The sequence below is a fragment of the Salmo salar genome, chromosome 09, assembly GCF_965601325.2.
Source record: "Salmo salar chromosome 09, fSalSal1, whole genome shotgun sequence".
NCBI classification, from domain to species: Eukaryota; Metazoa; Chordata; class Actinopteri; order Salmoniformes; family Salmonidae; genus Salmo; species Salmo salar.
The window spans coordinates 23,121,686-23,136,157 of record NC_138299.1 but is presented as its reverse complement, the minus strand read 5'-3'; the positions used below and the strand labels follow the sequence as shown (position 1 = coordinate 23,136,157).

The window sequence follows — 14,472 nt, the reverse complement described above, 5'->3', positions numbered from 1 at the left end:
TTTCAGAAGGACAACCATCTCTGCAGCACTCCACCAATCAGGCCTTTATGGTAGAGTGGCCAGACAGAAGCCACTCAAAGCCACACTTTGCCAAAAGGCACCTGAAGGACTCTCAGACCATGAGAAACAAGATTCTCTGGACTGATTAAAAGAAGATTGAACTCTTTGGCCTGAATGCCAAGCGTCACATCTGGAGGAAACTAAGCACCGCTCATCACCTGGCCAATACCATCCCTACAGTGGAGCATGGTGGTGGCAGCATCATGCTGTGGGGATGTTTTTCAGCGGCAACGACTGGGAGACTAGTCAGGATTGAGGCAAAGATGAATGGGGCAAAGTACAGAGAGATCCTTGATGAAAACCTGCTCCACAGCGCTCAGGACCTCAGACGGGCGAAGGTTCACCTTCCAACAGTACAACAACCCTAAGCACACAGTCAAGACAATGCATGAGAGGCTTTGGGACAAGTCTCTGAATGTCCTTGAGTGGCCCAGCCAGAGCCCAAATTTGAACCTTATCGAACATCTCTGGAGAGACCTGAAAATAGCTGTGCAGCGACGCTCCCCATCCAATTTGATAGAGCTTGAGAGGATCTGCAGAGAAGAATGGGAGAAACTCCCCAAATACGGGTGTGCCAAGCTTGTAGCGTCATACCCAAGAAGACGTGAGGCTGTAATCGCTGCCAACGGTGCTTCAACAAAGTACTGAGTAAAGGGCCTGAATACTTATGTAAATGTTATATTTCCATTTTTTTATAAATTTGCACACAAAAAATATGTTTTTGCTTTGTCATTGAGGTATTGTTTGTAGATTGTTGAGGGAAAAAAAGCTATTTCATCCATTTTAGAATAAAGCTGTAACATAACAAAATGTGGAAAAAGTCAAGGGGTCTGAATAATTTCCAAATGAAGTGTAAATACTTATACATCTTCTTTGATTGCTTTTTACACCTGCATTCCATACACTTCTCAGATTGCTATGGTTCCTGTCCTTCAAGGAATGTATTCATGTATGCATTCTGTGAATAGTAGACCAATGTCATTAAAAGCCATTATCAGTAAGTTATATATAAGTGATATATATATATGCTGAGCACAGTTTTCTGTGTATGAGCTAAGATGAAGAGGTCAGAACAGGTATGTGTGGGCATATCTATCTATCATGGATACATTATGTTTGTTCTGGGCTTCCCTCATTTGATGTACATTTTAAACTATCCTCCTGACAAGCCCAACAAGGAAGCATGATGATGAGTCAATGGGAAGATCTCAATTGCATACTCCTCGCGTCCTCTCTCTTCGTCTCCTTCTCAAAACCCATTGGAGGAGAAGGTCAAAGGGGCGGGACCTCTGGCTTTCTCATCCAATGGGTTTTGAGAAGGAGACGAAGAGAGAGGACGCGAAGAGAGAGGACGCGAGGAGTATGTAATTGAGATCTTCCTTATGTGAACCACTGGGGGTAGTTCATGTGAATGATGTCCACGTTCTCTCTACCCTGGTGAACCTCAGTCATGTTTATGGTGGTGGGCAGCGACCTCTCCTGAAAAGGCCTCCACTGTCTGTACTGGCAGGAAAAGCCCCACCGCCCAGTGGGAGCCAAACACATCACTCAGGTTGTCCTTCCAGGAGCTGCAGCTCTCCACCAGCTGGCCCCGCTTCATCTGGCAGTAGGTCTGCCCCCGCGCTACCAGCAGCACCTGCTGACAGCAGAACCCTGCACACACCAAGCCGATGCCCAGCCACACATATAGCATCAGCACCAGGAAGAACTGCAGACCTGAGATAACTCCTGATGGGGAGATAGGGAGGGGAATGGAGGAGAAAGAAGAGCGCTTGGTAAGTTTATAAACTCAATATCCTTGCCTAAACTTTAAAGTGCTATATGTGAAACTCACCTAGGAAGAAGTAACCAGTAGAGAGGGGCAGAAGGGTGAGGAAAGTCAATGGGTTCTCAAAGGAGATGTTGTATTCCACAGTTAGAAAGGCCACACCAAGAACCAAGGAGTACAAACAAGTGCATGACGTGTATATGCAGAACATGATGAAGTATCGCATGTTTTTGTTGCCAATGCAGTTTCCAGTAAAAAAACAGTGGTGGTCCCTCCTGAGTATGACTTTCTTACAGAGTTTGCAGAAGTGGCGACCGTTGAGGAGGTAGTGGGCGTCTATTTTATCTGAGCAATCTACCGAACATGCAGGAATCACGGTCTCATTTGCACTCTCAGCGGGGTACTTTATAGTCATGACATAGTTACCTAAAGCGTTCAGCATCAGGTATAGGAAAACGGCGGTGTGAATCACAGTTGATGCTCTCAGTGAGATGCCCGGGCTTTGAAAAATCGTTGGGATGAAAAAGCAGAAGTGAAAAATGAAGGTTACCGCTGTGGCTGAGAAAAAGTATGCTGGGGCGACAGCGTTGAGGAGTCTTAATTTAAACATCCTGATTATCATTCCTGTGATAAAATAGAGACGAGCGTTAGGCTACTTATAGCATGACTACAGTATTGTGTAACTGGGTAGGTTACAAGGCGACAGTGGTGCTGGAAAGGACAGCTCCTCTGTGTATAGGCCTGTATGCAAAGTGCAGTAAGTACACATTTTGTAAAAAAACACATTTCATCTGTTGAAATGACAAGGTATATTATCTGATTTAATGTGGTATTTAGTTTCTTGACACAATAAGTCAGACAGCCAATCAAATTATATTATGAAGTTCCAGAAATTGCTTTCTGTCTAGAAAGAAAGAGACTTAAGTCAGATTTTGCAATTACATAGTTACTGTACTTTGCCTTTGTAGGGAGCTCTATGCATAAAAATAGCCTATATATGTAGTCTATGACATCATTATTATGGAGGGCCAATGACACAAATAAGATTAAAAGGTAGGATTTGGATTAAACAGAATTACATAGGCATCTTGCCGAAATTAACAGCTGGCACTCCAAAATTAGCTAATCTGGATCTGCAAATCTCTACAAACAGATGATACCACCAACAAGATCTTGTTCTCTGTAGAAAAACAACAGAAACCCAGTTCACAATTGTGGCATCCATCCCCTGTAGCCTATTGTGTGGTTATATTTTGACCAATGAAATCAAAGATAACGAAGGGGATAGCCTAGTTCCCATGTGCTGTCTGACCTGAGAGATATTGTGACTGATGCTCCATATAGAAAAAAGACCAAGATTGCTTGCCGTTGTCACTGTGAATGGTTAGAATTCCTTAATGAATCTGACCTGAAATCACAAGGTTACCGTCTATACATGGAAGATACTGTGATATTTTTTCAGTGTTTGGCAGAATCGGTGGTTCAGTACAGTAACCTACTGTACCTAACCGAGGCACATTAAAATAATGTGCAAGGACTTTGCTTGTTATTTTCCCTATGTGCTTATAGAACCCTTGAATAGGCTACAAGGTCCATGGTTATTTATAGAGATGGAAAACACAAATTGCAGCTTAGTTTTGTTCCGTTACCTGAACAATCGAGGTAACATGAATGTAGCCTACAGAGTATTCAACAACACCTTTCCCTTCCAAGCAAGAGCTACCGGCCTACTGAGACATACTGTACCTGTCGTCGGCTCTGTTGATTCCGAGGAGCTGTCCTTTCAGCACCTTAGCGGAAACCTCATGTGCGCAGGCACTGGCAAATGATAACTCATTCAAAAAACGAAGAACTCTTGCGCTGTCAAGACGGTATAATGAGATTGTTCGTTCATTCTGCGATGTTTCTGGATTGTCTAGCACCGCCTGTTGGCGTGGATGCGGTCATAAGGATAGAGGACAACCATAGAGAATGATAGAGGCCTCTAGTGGTCCAAATTCTAACATGGGCAGCGCCATTGAGAGCTTCCACCATTTTACAGTAGTCAAAGTAGTCATCTGTGTGGGGATTCCTATGGGTTGAAGCATCAATGGCACTGCCCATGTTGTCCCAGACGCTGTAATAGCACATAAAAGATGAGTCCTCTATCTATCTCTATGAAGACAACCATATGCTGTTGAACCATTTTGTTGTCAATACCGCGTTTAAATGGCCATGAGATTATATGATCTACTTCCTATTCTCGATATAAGTAATTATCGCATGATGTTTCTATCAATGTAACCTTTGACAGTATTTTGACATATTTCTAATTTTACTGGACGTCTTTAGCCTACTAGGCTAAACATTCTTTTGTCTGCGCAAGTCACTTCCAGCGCAGGTCTGGCGCAAAAATGATTATCCAGCAGGTGGCGATGATGCTTCTTCAATGAGCAGTCCTATTCAACTTCCGAGTGTGGCAGTGGTCTAAGCATGATTAGATGCATCTACACTTGTAAAACGTTTACCTTCCAAACATACAGTATACTACGAATATAATATTTCTAAATTCCTATTATTAAAACCGAGTTAAGTACAGGCCAATGTTATGTCATATTAACACATTTAAACGTGTGTACTCTAATGATTCCACATGTTCATGAAGGTGTGAAAGAAGTGGACCGCCATAGCCTATAATATTGAATAATATTCATTAATGTAAAAATTCAGTCAAAACATTAAAAGCTGGTCTATACTGAAACACGTTCGTTCTCTTATCTTGGGCAGGTGTTTTATTTACAGACGGCGCCTGTGCAGGGAGTTCCTCTTGTTTCTTATGCAAAAATAAGCAGCATCATCCCGACCGGACGCCAGCGTTAAGGAGCATTTAAGAGGTGAGCCACGTTAACATTAGGAATTTAATCCAATCTCGGTTTATTAATATGATTAAATATGGAAAAATGTGCAAGCTAATTATGAGGTTAGCGGCGGCTGATTTTGAAGTTGTCTTTAAAAAGTGGGCGGATTTACTGTGTTGATAGTACCCTACTGCAGTGAACAGCCACTACGTTAGTTAAGTAAACCGCTATAAAAACAACGTGAATCACACCGAAAGGCGAAAAACCCGTCGTTACCCTAAAATGTTTGATGGGAAGCATTGGAGAATTGATGTTGGATACATTAATATGTAGGCTATTGGTTCATTCGAATAACTTGTAGTTACTTGGCCTGTCAACAGACTGCTCTCTTATCTTAAAGCGTAAAGGATCTATTTAGTTACGTTGCGTGTTAGTTAGATCAGTATTAGTTATTGTGCAGCGATCCGTCGGTGAGTGCGACACTGAAGGTACGTGGCAGAGATTTACGCCCTGACAAACACACTCCTCACCATACAACACCAGCGGCTGCATTGTGTAGTTGATTAGTGCCCATGCGCCGCCTGCACAGTTTACCACTTTGCGCTCTTTGGATACATTTAGGTTGAATGCTATAGCCTTTTGAAGAAAACCAGCATGGTTACATCAGCTGGTTCTTCTAAGATGTCTGATTAAATGTGGTTTAGATATCTCTATATGCCTTAAAATATTTGATGCTTGCAGTCACACACCTGGCACAGTGGTTTACATAATTAGTGGATTATAGCTGGAGTGTGTAGTGTTCTGCCTTATTGAAATAAATATATACTGTAGGTATTTGTCTGTAGTCTGTCCATGGTAGGCATCATTCATGGTCCATTTTTTTCTACTACATGTGATAGGCCTATTCATTGGTCTTTTATGGGGGCTTGTATCCATGTCTAATCCAGCAAATGAAGATGCTATCTCTAAACCAAATCAAGATGCCTAAGAACACCCATGCTGTATTGAAAAATATGTGGATTCTGCATAATGTAAGCAGTTGAACCTGTTGAATCAATGTTCAGAAGCTGTTTTGTTTCTATTGTCAGTGCTATTGAGCACAATGCAGTATATGCACTACTTCACTTTCAGTCTAAACTCAAGCTATTTTATTATTTTGACTAAATTTAAGCTCATGATTTACAGTTGGTCCATTACACTCAGGGCAGCCTGCAGCAAACACCAGTAGGCCATTGAAATGCCAGTTATAATTGTTTTTGACTTTATGTTGAATGAAAGGTTATCTGCTTATGTTTCAACCAGTTTGATTTATTTTGGATGCCAGTAGGCAGTAGCCTATATGCATAATCTCAGATGTATTGACCTTCCCAATAATTCAAAATGGCGAGAGATCTTGTTGATAGCATTGGTAAACAATATTTTATGTCTTAGTAGAGGAGCTGAGAGCTCATTTAGAGTGTTGAACGGAAGGACTGTGTTATCTGCAGTACCTTGTCCATTGTTTTGCCAATTCAAACATCACAAACCAGGTCTCTGATGGAGAAGGAGCAGATGATGAATGTTGCCATTGTCATTTCCAAACAACAGAGTCATGAATATTTGATCAGACTGTTGGCTGAGATTGAAAGTTGATATCTCCCCCTATCCCAGCATGTTGCATCTGGCCTGGTTGTGTGGGATCTGAAGCCTGTGTTAGCGACAGGGAAGGGGGCGTCTGCCTGCCTCATGTTTCTGAGTTTGTCTGTATTTTGTGTAGGCAGAAAATGACAAGTGAGCTAGCACATTGGAAGCATGAGAGTCCCCATTCATGCTTCTGGGTTTACATGCTTTCTGTAATTTCAGCACCACACATGACTGGACAGCTTCAATCAATTTGTCAACAACTGCACATCATGATCTAGAGATCAGCTAATCAGTGCCATGCCAGACAGGGAGAGGTGTAGCCATCCTGCACCTGAGTCCCGGCCTAGGCTTTGAACTGTAATGTGATCTGGGAAGAACTAGCTATTAAAATATTTCACAAGAGGCTAACAACCTGTTCTGGTGAGCAATAAGCAGGCATAATTAACCCCTCTGTTCAGAGAGAGAGAAAGGGTGCTTGTGTAGGCAGGCGCATGCGTGCGTGAAAGAGGGAGGGAGTGTGTGTGTGTCAATTGCATCAGATGTGAGATGGTGATATGTATTACTGTGACTCATCTCCTCCAGTCATGTTTTCAAAGAGCATGACTCAGCCATCCATGTGAGCAGAAACCCTCCACCAAAACTAACCTGTAGAAATCAAAAATATTTTCCGCAAACATCTTATTGATATGGCTGCGTTTTGGTTTGTTACTGATATGGCTGCGTTCTGGTTTGTTACTGATATGGCTGCGTTTTGGTTTGTTACTGATATGGCTGCGTTTTGGTTTGTTACTGAAATGGCTGCGTTTTGGTTTGTTACTGATATGGCTGCGTTTTGGTTTGTTACTGATATGGCTGCGTTTTGGTTTGTTATTGATATGGCTGCGTTTTGGTTTGTTATTGATATGGCTGCGTTTTGGTTTGTTACTGATATGGCTGCGTTTTGGTTTGTTACTGATATGGCTGCGTTTTGGTTTGTTACTGATATGGCTGCGTTTTGGTTTGTTACTGATATGGCTGCGTTTTGGTTTGTTACTGATATGGCTGCGTTTTGGTTTGTTACTGATATGGCTGCGTTTTGGTTTGTTACTGATATGGCTGCGTTTTGGTTTGTTACTGATATGGCTGCGTTTTGGTTTGTTACTGATATGGCTGCGTTTTGGTTTGTTACTGATATGGCTGCGTTTTGGTTTGTTATTGATATGGCTGCGTTTTGAAACTTTCTCCTGTGTTCTTCTTGGTATAGCTATTACTATATCTGTGCTTATTGCTTTGTTTGGATTAGTCGCAATGTAGGGAAAGGGGGAGTAATGTTTTGCAGTAGAACGCCTGCTGTGAATTTTCATGCCATTCGGCATGGGTCCTCAGGGATTCCTTCCCACACAACCTAACTCATAGTTGGCATGATTACTGACAGAGGAGAGCAACAACACTATATTATAAGCCTACAAACCAGCAATGTGTTTTTCTGCTAAATGCCCTATTTTTACTGAGCTTCCTCTCACATCAGTTCATTTTTTCCCCCATAGATATGTACCAACAGTGTCATGTCTCTACCTTGCATCTTCCTTCGGCAGGATACTGACCTTACCCTCTCATAAGTCCCATGACTCCCCATCCAGGACTCCCTAATGCCCAGGGCTATGCTGTTTGTATTGGACTCACCCCTCAGACTCGGTGAGGCCTCTTACTGGGGCCTGGTCTGTTACTGAACTGCTCCACTCACAGAGGTGCAGTCTGACAGCCCAGGAGCCCATGGAGAAGCCTGTGATTTGTGGGTTTTACCGTGTTGCACTCAGTGCCTCTAATTGGCTTCATCCATGTCATTCATCTTTCTGCCTGTTACATGGGTAATGAATGTTTTTTTTATTCTCATAAGTAATTCCATGTGGGTTGTGTTTGTATGCCACTGCCCTTTAAAAAAATATTTTTTCTTAATTTGATAGATCACAATCTGTTGATGTCTGGCAGATTTTATTTAGACATCACTAGCTAGGTTTCCATGCCTGATGTAGTGCACACAAAATGTACTTTTTTGCTTAAATTGTCATGTTGTGAATAAAAATCTGAAATGCAGTGTGTTCCCATTGCATGTTGAACTCTACGGATAGTTTTGTCACAAACTGTTGTGTTAAATAGCAAATGTGCCTACTCTGGGCTTGGCACATGCGCTCTAGCCAACAGCTCGAAGATGCAGTGCGGGTAGGCTAGTCTCCATGATGAGAATATTATGGATAAGAGCTAGATTATTTGTCAAACGGTAGTCAAGCATCGACTATCATGTCACCAGATTAAGACCCTCGATATTTATTGGAAAGGAGCATCAAGATCACCGTGCACTTTCACCAACCTGTTATTTCATCTGTAGCCTAATAAACTGTGTAGTTTCCCAAATTGTAGGAGGACCACACACACCCATATCATCGTGTGACTTCAAGTTTACTGTGATTTGATGGTTATTATATCAATATTTACGCATAAAGGCGTTTCCACCACCGTGCATTGACGTAATTAATTTTAATGACACAAAGATCCCACCATGTCGAACAAACAAATTATCTGTCAGCATTTATACATTTGTACCGAAACTTCCTGTTTCCATCACAGTTGCCGGGATATATTTTCTTTATACGGTTGGACTTTGCTCGCATAAACTGGATGGGAACATAGTTACTGACTGGGAACAGAAATCTTTCAAGGCAAATGTGTTATGATGTGGTTGTAGATCCCTTGTTTCTTATTCTACAGTTTGCCTAGACGCTTAAATGATTAGCCTCTAGTTTGTATAGTAGCGTGAATGATCTTCATTTGTAGGCTACAAAACAAGAGCTACTTAAACTGCCAGACTGGACCCAATGATCAATGGCATAGTCTACTCCACAAACAAGGCATATACACGGTGACAGTGCTCCTCAGTGGGCCTACTGAGCATGTGTAGTGCAGACAGGAAGCAGGTGTTCAGTTTGTTCAACAAGGCGAGTGTGTGTGTGTGCGCAGACATCACCCTAGGCACGTTATGGATCACTCGGCCTTCAGTAAGGGGCTGAGAGCGATGATGCTACCTTGGCCAGACAACAGTCCTCTCAGCTGGGTGTGTGAGAGAGGAGAAAGACCCCCTCCACCCCGGCTTTAGAACAGGTGGGGAGCAGCAGATTGTGTCCTGTCCCCCTCCTCCAGGCTGGGTCTCTTAAAGGAAAATTCCACCCCAAAACTATATTTTTGTATTTGTTTCATTTGTCCATTGTTGGCCTAGTCCCAACATATTTTGCTTTCAAAATACAGAAATCCTCCCCATATGATGCATTTTTGCATCATATGATGCTGCGTTTTGCATTATATGATGCAAAATGCATCATATGGGATGATTTCTGTATTTTGAAAGTTGCATATCTTAAGTTGATTACTGACACATAGGGTTGGAAACTTTCTGGTAAATTTCAGGAAATTTTCCATAGGACGTTAATAAGCCTGGGAATTTTGCTTAAATTCATCAAAGTTAGCTTATAACAGTGAACTTTTTTTGTGGGATACACAAGGCAATTCTAGGTCTTGTGGCATATTTTAGTTAAACTATCCCCAATTTAATGGAATTGCAACCCTCTGCATGCACAGTGCATTCTTCTGTCACATGTACAGCTGATTCTCAAGATCTTGCACACTAATGAGATGTTATTGAGCCCACACTACAACACTGTCTGAGCCAAGGACTACATGCTTTCTGGTATTTTGATAACAATACTGCGTGGGGTGAATATATTTTATGACATCATTTTTTGTTAAATAGTAGCCTACAGCAAAGTGTTTAAATAATTTCTAACTTAACAATTTCTGCGAGTTAGTTTTTGCTACCATGTGGGTTTTAGCTTGCTTGAGCCTGCTAACAAAGGAGTGTTAATTCACCTGTTTCATACATATTTCATTTTAAAATATTTATCTTACATAATGAGTTGTTTAATCTAACTGCTTCACTATTTATCTGTACATGGCATTGTATTGTTTTTTATTTTTTTTTTTTTTGTACTTATTTTTTTCTAATCTTTACAGGAAAATGCCACGGGCACTATCTGATATGTGGAGACATTTCACTGCAGCTAATGTAGAAGGAGAAGCTGTGTACTTTTGCAAATACTGTGCCAAATCATATGTGAAGAATGCAACAAAGATGCAGAATCAGCTGGCCAAGTGCATAAAGTTCCCTCAGCGCTCACAACAAGCAACCTCTGACAAAAGTCCCTCTACTTCTATTCGTGGTGAAAATTATGAATCAAACACCTTATCGATAGCAACCGCTCATGGTCCTCCTGGAATCAGAAGTTGTTTTGACTCAATGGAGGAACGTAGTCAGAGTAATGCTTATGAATGTCTTGCACGAGCTGTGTATGCAACTGGTTCACTTCTAATGCTCACAGGCAATGCGAATTGGAAGAGATTTCTGAATGTTCTTTGCCCAGCATACACCCCTCCAACCAGACATGCTTTATCAACTTATTTGCTGGATGCAGAGTTCAAGTGAAGGTCAAGCAAATCAGAGAGAATGCAGACTGTATTGCAATCATCGCTGATGGGTGGTCGAATGTTCGTGGGCAAGGAATAATTAACTACGTCATTTCCACCCCTCAACCAGTATTCTACAAGAGAACAGACACAAGGGACAACAGACACACTGGTCTCTACATTGCAGATGAACTGAAGGCAGTGATCAATGACCTTGGACCACAGAAGGTATTTGCACTGGTGACAGACAATGCTGCGAACATGAAGGCTGCTTGGTCTAAAGTGGAGGAGTCCTACCCTCACAGCACACGCATTGGCTGTGCTGCTCATGCATTGAATCTGCTCCCCAAGGACATCATGGCAATGAAAACAATGAACACACTCTACAAGAGAGCCAAGGAAATGGTTAGGTGTGTGAAGGGTCATCAAGTTGTAGCAGCAAAGTGAGAAGAATAAGAGCACCACATTGAAGCTGCCCAGCAACACCCGTTGGGGTGATGTTGTCATCATGTTTGACAGTCTCCTGAAGGGGAAGGAGTCTTTCCAAGAAATGGCCCTATCACAGTCTGCTGATATGGAAAGCCCCATCAAGAGGATCCTCCTGGATTATGTATTTTGGGGATAGAGTGGTAAGCAGCCTGAAACTCCTGAAACCTGTTGCCATTGCACAGATTGAGGGAGACGATGCCATCCTGTCTGATGTTCAGACTCTGCTTGCAGATGTAAGAGAAGAAATCCATATTGCCCTGTCCACTTCACTGTTGCCCCAAGGAGAGGAAACTGCAGTTCTGAAATACATCAAAAAGCATGAAGACTTCTGGCTGAAGCCCATACATGCCGCAGCGTACATGTTGGACCCCAAGTATGCAGGCAAGAGCATCCTGTCTGGTGCAGAGATCAACCAGGCCTATGGTGTCATTACTACCTTGTCTCGCCACCTTGGCTTGGATGAGTGCAAGGTTCTTGGCAGTCTGGCGATGTACACTTCCAAGCAAGGGCTTTGGGATGGAGATGCAATATGGCAGTTGTGTCAACATATCTCATCAGCCACCTGGTGGAACGGACTTTGTGGATCAGAGGCTCTTTCCCCTGTTTCCTCCATCATCCTCCAAATCCCACCAACATCAGCCGCCTCAGAGCGCAACTGGTCCTTGTTGGGAACACACACACCGAAGCACGCAACAGGCTGACCAATACAGGGGTTGAAAAATTGGTGGGCAAATTTGAGGCTTTTTGAGCCTGACAAGAAGTCATCCTCAACAAGGTTGGAAAGTGACAGTGAAGATGATGCCTCAGTCTGATGTTCAAGAGGTGGACATTGAGGAGGTCCAGGGAGAAGACATGGAAACCTGAGAGGAAGACAATCAAAGCTTTAGTTTCTAGACTATCATTTTACAGATGTATGTTTAAAACATTTTTGGGAGATGCGATGGATCATTCAATATTCCCTTTTGTTGTTCAGTGAAATCATCCCATGTGAAGAGTCAACTCATTTAATTAAAGTTCAATTCGTAACTAAATTGTTTTTTTATTTCTATTGGAAGGATTAAATTGCAAATTATTATGTCTACTTATAAGGTAAAATGTTTGTTTCTGTCTCCATATATGGTAAATATGTCCAATGCAAAAAAACATTTAAATGTTATTAATATTCATTTGCATATATTTCTGTTAATTCCCATCTATTCCCACAGAAAGTTTCCACCTCTGAATTTTCGCTACAATGTGCAACCCTACTGACAGTCCCAAATTGTGTTGCTTATGTCAACAATGGACTAATAGTTTTTGGGTGTAATTTTCCTTTTAACCTGTTGGGGGTAGGGGCAGTATTGACACGGCCGGATAAAAAACGTACCCGATTTAATCTGGTTACTACTCCTGCCCAGTAACTAGAATATGCATATAATTATTGGCTTTGGATAGAAAACACCCTAAAGTTTCTAAAACTGTTTGAATGGTGTCTGTGAGTATAACAGAACTCATATGGCAGGCAAAAACCTGAGAAGAGTCCTTACAGGAAGTGGCCTGTCTGACAAGTTGTTGTTCATCTTGGCTCTTTTTATTGAAGACTGAGGATCTTTGCTGTAACGTGACACTTCCTACGGCTCCCATAGGCTCTCAGAGCCCGGGAAAAAGCTGAATGATATCGAGGCAGCCCCAGGCTGAAACACATTTATGCTTTTGGCAAGTGGCCGATCAGAGGACAATGGGCTTAGGCGCGTGCACGAGTCGACCCCGTGCTTTATTTTCTTTCCTCTTTTTACCTAAACGCAGATTCCCGGTCGGAATATTATCGCTTTTTTACAAGAAAAATGGCATTAAAAATTGATTTTAAACAGCGGTTGACATGCTTCGAAGTACGGTAATGAAATATTTAGATTTTTTTTGTCACGAATTGCGCCATGCTCGTCACCCTTATTTACCCTTTCGGATAGTGTCTTGAACGCACGAACAAAACGCCGCTATTTGGATATAACAATGGATTATTTGGGACCAAACCAACATTTGTTATTGAAGTAGAAGTCCTGGGAGTGCATTCTGATGAAGAACACCAAAGGTAATCAAACTTTTCTAATAGTAAATCTGACTTTGGTGAGTGCTAAACTTGCTGGGTGTCTAAATAGCTAGCCCTGTGATGCCGGGCTTTCTACTGAGAATATTGCAAAATGTGCTTTCACCGAAAAGCTATTTTAAAATCATACATATCGAGTGCATAGAGGAGTTCTGTATCTATTCTTAAAATAGTTGTTATGCTTTTTGTGAACGTTTATCATGAGTAATTTAGTAAATTTTTTGTAAATTCACCGGAAGTTTGCGGGGGGTATGCTAGTTCTGAACGTCACATGCTAATGTAAAAAGCTGGTTTTTGATATAAATATGAACTTGATTGAACAAAACATGCATGTATTGTATAACATAATGTCCTAGGGTTGTCATCTGATGAAGATCATCAAAGGTTAGTGCTGCATTTAGCTGTGGTTTGGGTTTATGTGACATTATATGCTAGCTTGAAAAATGGGTGTCTGATTATTTCTGGCTGGGTACTCTGCTGACATAATCTAATGTTTTGCTTTCGTTGTAAAGCCTTTTTGAAATCGGACAGTGTGGTTAGATTAACGAGAGTCTTGTCTTTAAAATGGTGTAAAATAGTCATATGTTTGAGAAATTGAAGTAATAGCATTTCTAAGGTATTTGAATAACGCGCCACAGGATTCCACTGGCTGTTACGTAGGTGGGACGATTTCGTCCCGCCGGCCCTAGAGAAGTTAAGTACCCACTGTCTTCCCCCTGTCTCTATAGACAGATGGAGGTTCCTCAGTAGCCTGTGGTCTGCGGACTACCAGAACTGCTCAGGCCTAAACAAACTGTGGTACTGAAATAAACCTGACACACAAAAACTAGTCTTTTGCCTATTCCAATAGAACCTATTAGCAGAGATGCAGTCTTATGGCTTTAAATCCAATTGCATAACTAAGAGCTTGCAAACCATTAGACTACAAAGGGAAGCACAACCGCGAGCTGCCCAGTGACACGAGCCTACCAGACGAGCTAAATGGCTTTTATGCTCGCTTCGAGGCAAGCAACACTGAGGCATGCATGAGAGCATCAGCTGTTCGGACGACTGTGTGATCACGCTCTCCGTAGCCGACGTGAGTAAGACCTTTAAACAGGTCAACATACACAAGGCTGCAG

At 41.9% G+C, this 14,472-nt stretch overlaps 2 protein-coding genes across 6 annotated transcripts in view; one reads left to right on the top strand and one right to left on the bottom strand.

Annotated features, from left to right (window-relative positions):
* LOC106611026 (osmosensitive cation channel TMEM63C) overlaps positions 1–14,472 on the top strand; it is an 89,738-nt gene that overhangs the window by 23,554 nt on the left and 51,712 nt on the right. Inside the window, exon 1 of one of the 5 annotated variants that reach the window (XM_045723478.2) lies at positions 4,574–4,701. The exons of the other annotated variants lie outside the window; for them this stretch is intronic. The gene's annotated coding sequence lies outside the window, so the exon portion shown is untranslated. Of the gene's footprint in view, positions 1–4,573; positions 4,702–14,472 lie in introns of those variants that run through there. 5 annotated transcript variants of the gene reach the window in all.
* Positions 608–3,779, bottom strand: zdhhc22 (zDHHC palmitoyltransferase 22). The gene is made up of 3 exons (XM_045723479.2): positions 3,575–3,779; positions 1,895–2,452; positions 608–1,788 (listed from the first exon to the last, which is right to left on the bottom strand). The coding sequence occupies exons 2-3, from the start codon at positions 2,448–2,450 to the stop codon at positions 1,505–1,507; spliced, it is 840 nt and encodes a 279-aa protein (XP_045579435.1). The 5' UTR covers positions 2,451–2,452; positions 3,575–3,779; the 3' UTR covers positions 608–1,504.